Here is a 9421-nt window from a genome sequence, read left to right as displayed (position 1 = left end):
TTAAAAATTCCCCATTTTGGTTTGCTTGTCCACTAAGAATTTCCCACCATATGTATTTTGCTGAGTGTATCCTTAAGGTGCTACTTAACATGTTCTTTTCTTCTCTGTATTTCTGTTAATTGGTAATTGAATGCAAAAGCTTGATCAGGTTCAGGCTCAATTTTTTTTTTTCCATTATAGACTACTGTATAAAGTATCTCGTATCAGGAGGCATATAATGGCTGGTTGTCTCTTTCTTTGATTTAGCAGCCATTGATGATGTGTGTTCTTTCTAAACATCAAATATTACCATAGGCTGCACTGACAATGAGATGGCCACTAGCCACACGTGGCTACTGAACACTAAAAATGTGGCTAGTCTGAATTGAAATGTGCTATAAATGTAAAAACACACATTGGATTTCAATACTTGGTACAAAACAAAAGAATGTAAAATATCTAATTTGTTTATATTGATTACATGTTTTAAATGATGATTTTTTAGATATATAGGACTAAATAAAACACTATTAAAATTAATTTCACCTATTTTACTTAAGTATAAGAAACCTAAAAATCACATAATGGCTTGCATCATAATTCTTTTGGACAGTGTTGCTATAAGACATAAGGAAGATGTTAGGTCCCAGTCCCATTTTCCCTGCTTCTTATTCCTGCTCCCCAGAGCAACTTTTAGTCATTTCTCTGCTGTTGTGTTACTTCCACACTTCCAAGTAACAAGCTTATAACTATAGCATTTATTGAGCACTTATTATGTGACAAGTATATTCCAAGCTCTCTACATTATGAAGTCATTTAATTCTCAGAACAATCATTTCAGAGATGAGGAAACTCAGGAACAGAAGGTTAAGTAACTTACCCAGTCACAAGTAAGTGACAAAAGCTTGGATTAATATCTTATTAAAACCTGGGCATCTGGGCTGCAGGTCCCAGGCTCTTAAACACTTTACTATACTCCTCCTCTGCTTACCCTGCAGTTTCCCTTTTTTTGCTTTTGCTTTTTTTTTTGTTTTCACTTGTAAATATTATCTCTTAACTTCCTACTCTGGAAGATGAAGATTTTACCTTCTCACACACCTCCTGTTCTCCACTTCCAGCTCCCACCCCCTCCCCACCCCCAAACTTGTTCTATCCTGGGACTTATACTCCCATCATCCTCCCAATTTAATTGCATAATTTTTGTTAAACTCATATTCAGTATATATTACATATACATAGATAATGTTGTGTTCTTTAGTATTTCCTTTCTTTTAGAATATTTTTTGTCTTTCTGGAAAAGCCTGGTGTGTTTCCCCAGACTCTATACCCTGGTGTATTTACCTGTTCCTGGTTGGGCCCAGTACTTCAGTGGTGGTTCACTCTCTATAGCTTTTCTTCTCTGTGAGCTTGTGGCTCTTCGGATCCTCACTTCCTTAATATATATGCCCTAGTAATATTTGTTTATATAAATATATAAATAAAATTTGTTTAAAGGCATGAAAGAATTACGAAGGCAGCGAGGATTTGAAGAGTCACGATCCTGGGAGAAGGAAAGCTGTAGAGGATGAACCAACATTGAATGTGTGTGTGTGTGTGTGTGTGTGTCTGTGTCTGTGTCTGTGTCTGTGTCTGTATTATGTGTATTTTCCAGCTTTTCTAGTTCTTGTAGGGAGTTTGCTAGAAACTAGACTGACATATCAGAAATAGAAGTTCAAGGTGATAATATCACATACCTACCACAGATTCTCCAATGGCTTAATAAGTCATTTAGGACAAAACCAAGTCCTTATAGTTTACTTGCCAGGCCTTACATGTTCTGAATGACTATATAAAAGAGAGTAAAAACAGATGGGTCCGAAGAGACATGGATGGAAGAAAGCACAAATTGGTTTTACCACTCACCAGTGCACTAGTGTACTAACAAGTGTAGGACTTAACATTCCAAAGAAATATGCTAGTGGGAGTCATTTGCATTTAAACTTTTTTTCTATTTTCATTATTTTTAATTGAGATGTAATTACAGATAATGTATAGTTTTAAAATGTTCAGTGAGTTTTGGTAAATGTATATACCTAAGTACCAACACCTCAATCAAGATATAGAGCACTTCCACCACCCTAGACAGTTTCCTCCTTGATTTTCCTGTTAATTTCCTTCCTTCAACAGAAGCAACCACTGTTCTGATTACTTTCCCCATAGATCATATTACTTTTTTAAGCTGCAAATTATATCACTACCACGCTGGTCACAGTGCCATAAGTCTTTGGATATTGCTAATGTTGTATTTTCATTGTTCATATTTCACCTACTTTTCTGCACCCCAGATTCTTGGTGTTTTAAGGTTAAGTCTTAATTGACTGGTCTAGTTCATAGCCTCTTTGAAGAGTATAGACACTATATTAACAGAAGTGGTCACACATTATGATTAGGTAATACAAGTAACCAGGTCTTTTGGAATACTATTGAACTATACTAAACTATTTAAAAATTAATTTTTAGAATCCCAACCCTTATGTTTCCATGGCAAGTCACATACATTACAGCAAGCCTCATTAGCCTTTGAAAATAGGCAGGGGGAAGTGGTATTCCCAATTTATAGGTGAGAAAAAGATTCAACAAATAGTTGACTTACACAAAATCCCCTTCCCATTAACCAGTGGTCCCAGGGCTACATTTTGATTCTTTCACTTATTCCACTATCTTAGGCTACACGCACACAAGGAAAGGGCCAGCTTGTATTCCAAAATTCAATTTCCTTGTTTCTTCTCCGAAAATTCATAGGTTGCCCATTCCTTCCATCCTCCAGCATAGTGTTGAGCACTAAAAACATACATCAAATAATTAGTTCTCCTGCTTTACAGCACAAGGTTCATAGGAACTTTAGAGATAAATTTAGAGATTCAGAGGTGCAATGGCTTCTCACCATACTGTTTAGACTTTGAGCCTATTTGAAAGATGGATGAAAAGTAGAGACTCTTAGTCTATCAGAGTCTATAGTCTATCCTGCCATTGCTAACATAGTAATTATAAGAAATTCTTCAGTAGGCCAATAAAAATATACCCATGAAATACTGCAATACATACTCTTAAACCCATTTTTATCCTTCATCTACACACCTGTTAAAGCCCAGAGATATTGCTGTGTCCATAGCCTTCTTGCTTCTCACTCCAGCTAAACAAGAAAACACTAGACTGTCAGATTTGGATGGCTTCACTTCATTGTACTTCTCTTTGAAGTCTTTTGGGTTCATCTGTAGAGCTTCATCTACGTTATCCACTGAAAGAGAATGTTAAGAATTTCAGCTAAATTTTAGATACAGTCAGTTACTGGATATGTATTTCTAATGAATCAGTTCAGACACATGTCACTTACATGGTATATTGACAGACCCGGGGATTTTTCCATACTCAAGAATTTCCCATGGTTCTCTAACATCAATCAACATAATTTTTTTGGACTTCAAGAGGTTTTTAAGTTCCATGTAAGTGACATCTTTACAAACAGCAGTACAAAAATTGTTGCAGCTTCCTTTTATTGACTTCAAACCTGGAAAGAATAAAATAACTTAAGTACTTTCAAAATGACATCTCTATTAATATCTGGAAAGGGTAGGTCAAAGGAATTTTCCCCATTGTCCCAGTCAGCTAACCATATTGATCTTTTGACTTTACTAAACTGTATAATCAATGTATATATTTTGCATACAGCCTGACTGAACAGTAAGATGCAGCCCTATCCTCCTGCTCTGCATACTTATGGCTGGTCTTGGGCCACCTCCAATATTCTACTCTCTCCAAGCCCTTTAATTGGGGGGAGAGTTTATAAATACACATTCAACATTTGGTAACTGAATTTTGCAAATAGTTTGTAAATCTTACCCTAATCTAAGTTTTTCTTGTATAGTAGAGTCATATTAAACTGACGTTTAACTTTCTCTGATTCAGCAAGGAGTGGGGTGGGGAGGAGGTGTGGAGAACAGGAAGAGTAATCAGTAAGACTGGATTTCCTGCCTTTCCACTTGGTAAGCAAAAGCCTGAAGCAAGCATGGTCCCTTTTTAAAAAAAATATTTATTTATTTGGCTGCACCGGGTCTTAGTTGTGGCAGGCAGAATCTTCATTGCCGCCTGCGGGATCTTCACTGCGGCATGCAGAATCTTTTTTTAGTTGCGGCACGTGGGATCTTCGTTACAGCATGCGGGATCTTTAGTTGCAGTATGTGGGATCTAGTTCCCTGACCAGGGATCAAACCCAGGCCCCCTGCACTGGGAGCGCAGAGTCTTAGCCACTGGACCACCAGGGAAGTTCCAAGCATGGTCCCTTGATGAGTCTCAGCTCCCCCAAGCCTCTCACGGTATGAGTCTGTACTCCACACTAATTGTTTAAAGCTGTAGTGTGTGTGTGTGTTTTTTTTTGTTTTTTTTTTTTTAACTTATTTATTTTATTATTTATTTATTTTTGGCAGTGTTGGGTTTTCATTGCTGGGCACGGGCTTTCTCTAGTTGCGGCGAGCGGGGGCTACTCTTCGCTGCGGTGCACAGGCCTCTCATTGCGGTGGCCTCTCTCATTGTGGAACACGGGCCCTAGGTGTGCGGGCCTCAGCAGTTGTGGCGCATGGGCTCAGCAGCTATGGCCTGCGGGCTCTAGAGCGCAGGCTCAACAGTTGTGGCGCACGGGCCCAGCTGCTTCGCGGCATGTGGGATCTTCCCGGACCAGGGCTCGAACCCGTGTCCCCTGCACTGGCAGGCGGACTCCCAACCACTGTGCCACCAGGGAAGTCCCGTGTGTGTGTTTTTGTACAACATGGCCTCCACTTGTAAATTAACCACTTCATCTGATGCTCAACCAAAGAAACAGTGAACTGCTCCTACAGTGAAGAAAAACTGGCTGTTAGGGATCCCTGAGAGATGATGTGTGGTTCTCTTGAGGGATTTTCAAGAGTAATACACGCTATACCTAATTTTCACTTTTTGAGCTTAAACTTTGAATAAACTCCAATTTTGCTGTTTCCACACTGGTAAATCCAACCTCACCTGGTTACTCCCTACAGCCTACATTACAGGATTCACAGTCCAAGCTTCTTAGTATGTTCTATATTGTCCTTCAACCCCCCCCTTACCAATATAACTTACCAAACCTCCTCCTCGTTCCTTCTCTGCCCCAATTATCCTACCCTCCAGCCACATCAAAAGTATACATGTGGGCTTCCCTGGTGGCGCAGTGGTTGAGAATCTGCCTGCTAATGCAGGGGACACGGGTTCAAGCCCTGGTCTGGGAAGATCCCACATGCTGTGGAGCAACTTGGCCCGTGAGCCACGACTACTGAGCCTGCGCGTCTGGAGCCTGTGCTCCACAACAAGAGAGGCCGCGATAGTGAGAGGCCCACGCAGCGCGATGAAGAGTGGCCCCTGCTCGCCGCAACTAGAGAAAGCCCTCGCATAGAAACGAAGACCCAACACAGCCAAAAATAAATAAATAAATTAATTTTTTTAAAAAAGTATACATGTGCTCTAATCTCATTTTTATAGTGGAAAGAGCAGGGATTTTAGAGTCAGATAAACCTAGGCTCAAATCCTGGCTTGCCCACTTGGCTCTGTGACCCTGGGCAGATTACTTAAACTCTCTGGTACTTAGCTTCTTATTTGTAAAATCGAATAATATTATTTAACCTTTTAGAGTTGCTGTGAGGTTTAAATACTCTATACAGTGCACAATAAATATCTATTTTCACATTTCCTTCATGATTTATGGACATTGTTCCCTCTGAAGGGAATACCTTTCTCTCTCATCTCTACCTGGCACTCTAAGTCTCCTTTATGACCCTGTTAAATGTCACTTGTCACCTCCCCTTTGATACAACAATTCCACTTCTAGGTATCTATTCTTGTAAAATACTTGTACATATGCACAAAAAAGCATGTACAATGATAATTATTGAGAACTTTTTATAATAGCAAAAAAATTGGAAACCAAAATATCCATCAATAAGGGACTAGTTAAATAAACTGTGGTAATTCATAGTAGGGGATATATGCAGTAGTTAAAAGACTTATATGTGCTGCCATAGAAAGCTTCTGAATACCTAGGTGGGAAAAAAATTACAGAAAAGCAAGCACAGTGTAGATCACATTATATATAGATATTTATAGTATATAGTATATATATATCTATGGTATATAGTATATATACAGAGAGATAGATACTATAGATATTCATATATATGCTAATCTATTATATAAACATACGTAGTATTTTCATGTGTACATATATTTATGTATACTCATATCTGGGGAGAGTGCATAAAGGGGACTCATGCTGTGCTTTATTGTTTGTTTTAATATAATGAGAATATAATCATGTATTACAAGTAGAATTTTTTAAATGAAACAGGCACCTTTTCTCTAACACCTTCTCCAACTCAGTCCTTTCCATTGCAGTCTCATTCGACTGGGCTGTGTGTGGTGATGGTTTGTGTGTGTCTAACCCCAAAATGGTGAAGTAAACTGTATCCCCAGCAGGATGTCTGGCAGTTTAGGAGCTCAATAAATGATTGCTGATTAAAGGTAAAACCAAATAACAGAATTTGCAGGAAATGACACCTCTTCAACTACAAAGGCTGTACCAAGAGTTAAAATGGAATAACTGGGGCGGGGGCGGGGCAGAAAGTGTTACGCTGGGGCCCCTGTATCTTTATCCACAAAGGTTGTTGCTAAAGGAGAGGCAGCACGTAAAGCAAAGAGAAGGGACTGGAGGCCTGCTCTGGGTTCTAGACCCACCTCCTCCACTGACCACCTTCGCTTCTCTGGCTTCTGTTTCGCCAGCTGCAAAATTAGGGGTGGTACTATTACAGCCCTAACGTGGTAACTGTAGGTTTCATCAGCCCATGAGTGCTGCCCTCTAGTGGGTCACAAGTATAACTCGCAAGACTGGGCTCATTGCGACTCTTCCGGGCAGGAACTGGCGACTGAGATCACTTCTCTGAGCCGCGAACTGACCTTCATTGCTCAGTCAAGCACCCATACCTTTATAACTGCCTTCCCACGCGAGCTCCCTGGAGCAATGTTTGCCCCTCTCCGTGCGTACCCCGAGAGCAACCCCAGTAGCCCAGACTGAAGGAACAAGGTGTTACATTTCCAGGTGCCAAGTGTACTGGGTCTAACTTTTTTTTTTTTTTTTTTTCTGGTACGCGGGCCTCCCACTGTTGTGGCCTCTCCCGTTGCGGAGCACAGGCTCCGGACGCGCAGGCTCAGCGGCCATGGCTCACGGGCGTAGCCGCTCCGCGGCATGTGGGATCTTCCCAGACCGGGGGCACGAACCCGCCGTCCCCTGCATCGGCAGGCGGACTCTCAACCACTGCGCCACCAGGGAAACCCCGGGTCTTACTTTTAACTGGAAGCGTTTAAAAAAGAGGCGATCAACCTCACCAACGCCATCCCTTCCCAGGGGCCCGAGGTTAGGCGTTCTCCCTTTCCCCGGGGACCCCGAGCTCACCCCAGAGCGCAACCTCTGCGGACCCGAGGATCGCCTGGAGCCAACTCAAGTGCAATAGTCGCAGCAGCCTCATCTCCGGATCGAACCTCGTGGCTACTAACCACTTCCTCCTCCTGGTCCTCCTCCTCCTCCCGCCGCCCGGCGAACCGCGCCGGGCTCTCGAGCGCCCTCCAGCCAGGCTCCGGCCGAACCGGGTAGTGCCACTAGGAGTAATCGCGGAGGGAAACGTGCCCTGCTGTAAAACTTAAAATTGCCTGGTAAGAAACTAAGGGTTGGGTTTGCTTTTTTGTTTATGATTATTATTTTTTTAAGGAGAGACAAAGTTTAAAAGTGGAAAGAGAATATAACAAAGATAATATTTAAATATATAAAGTAAATAAATTTCTCCAACTTACTTCATAACAGGATTCTCATGCATTGAATTAAAGCAAAGCACATGTGCACTTTTCTAAGAATTGCTCTTCACTCCCATAGCTGGTTCAACTGATGTCAGTATTAAGATAATCTCATGCTGCCATCTTTTCCCCACAACATGATGATATTTGACTATATCTGATGATAACTCAGTCAGGTCCAACTAATTTATAAAATGTGTTAGTTTCCAATTGCTACTATACCACAAACGTATTGACTTAAAACAACACAAATTTATTATGTACAGTATTGAAGGTCAGAAGTCACTAGGCTAAAATTAAGGTGTCAGCAAGCCTGTGTTCCTTCGGAAGGCTGTAGGGGAGAATTTCTGTACTTACCTTTTCCATCTAGGAGAGGCTGCCTGCATTCCTTGGCTATTGGTCCGTTTCCGCGTCTTCAAAGCCAACAGTTTGGCACCTTCAGGTCTCTAATCCCAACCTCTGCTTGTGCTGTCACATCCTGTTCTCTTCCTCTCACCCTTCTGCCTCCCTTTCATAAGGACCTTTGTGATTACACTGCGACCACTGGGATAATCCTGATTTAATCATATGCACAAAATCCTTTTGCCATGTAAGGTAACAGATTCATAGGTTCCAGGAATTAGAACACCTTGGTGTGTGGTTGTGGAGGGAGCATATTCAGCCTACAGCATATAAAGTTTCTTATTACCTTGTTTTTACTTTATTCTCAACTTGGTTCATTACCTTATTTTTAATTTATTCTCAATTTGGTTCCCAAGGATAATGAAAGCCATATTTAACTGCAAATGGATTCACAGTGAAATTTTTAAAAATTAGTTCCCAAATGGCATTATTAAAGAATGTGTTCAAGGGATAATTTCATTAAGCATGCACTTTTAAATTATTCAGCTTTCAATAATTTAATAATTAATAAAACGACTTCAGATTTCTATACCAATGACAACATTTACAGTTATGTTTTCCAAGTCATTTGAAGTTTAACCATAGTCTCTGTGTAATCTACTTTGTGGACTGACTTTGAACTAAGATGTCATTAAATAGTGTAGATTCATGTACTCTCTGTGGTATCCACATCATAAACCACAGGTAGTATGGACACAGATATGGAAACAATGTACTTGGCCTCAATGAATCACATTTAATCTAATTTACACTTTTGCAAGAGCACATATTACTGAACAATTCTTTTCAAGTGTTCATGACGGATTATTTGAGAAATATTTTTCTGTAGGATTTCTTTTTCTGAAAAGGTGAATATGTCCTCCTATAACTAGCACAGTGCCAAACTTGGTTTATTTAAGAGGGCTTAGAGCAAAAAGATCTTGTCAAACAGGAGCACTGATCATTGCTCCTTGGACAAATGTCCAAGTTCTTCCTTCAGAGTCAGTGTGGCCGAGGGAAGTAAGGCTTGAAGTGGAATGAAAGGCAGAGAAATAATGTAATGTTTTCTGGGAAAGGTCTACTAGTGCTGAGTTGATATGAGTCATTAATTCTCAAACAACTCATTTTATTTTTCACCACAATACAAGTGAAAGACAATTGGAAAGGAGAGGATTTT

General features: G+C 40.5%; 2 protein-coding genes across 2 annotated transcripts in view; one reads left to right on the top strand and one right to left on the bottom strand.

Moving 5' to 3' along the window:
• Positions 1-109: 109 nt before the first annotated feature.
• On the bottom strand, positions 110-7620 carry LOC308625849 (thiosulfate sulfurtransferase/rhodanese-like domain-containing protein 3). Its single transcript, XM_081250437.1, has 4 exons — positions 7469-7620; positions 3353-3526; positions 3097-3256; positions 110-2799 (listed from the first exon to the last, which is right to left on the bottom strand). Exons 1-4 carry the CDS (start codon positions 7539-7541, stop codon positions 2727-2729), a joined length of 480 nt encoding a protein of 159 aa, XP_081106563.1. The 5' UTR covers positions 7542-7620; the 3' UTR covers positions 110-2726.
• USP45 (ubiquitin specific peptidase 45) overlaps positions 7617-9421 on the top strand; it is a gene marked incomplete at its 3' end in the record, with an annotated part of 68640 nt that continues 66835 nt past the window's right edge. The window contains exon 1 of the mRNA XM_081250431.1: positions 7617-7725. The remainder of the gene's footprint in view (positions 7726-9421) is intronic.

Source organism: Mesoplodon bidens, assembly GCF_964165515.1.
Source record: "Mesoplodon bidens genome assembly, chromosome: 12".
Classification (NCBI taxonomy): domain Eukaryota; kingdom Metazoa; phylum Chordata; class Mammalia; order Artiodactyla; family Ziphiidae; genus Mesoplodon; species Mesoplodon bidens.
Note: the sequence above shows the minus strand (reverse complement) of the source record. Positions and strands in the feature narration are given on the sequence as shown.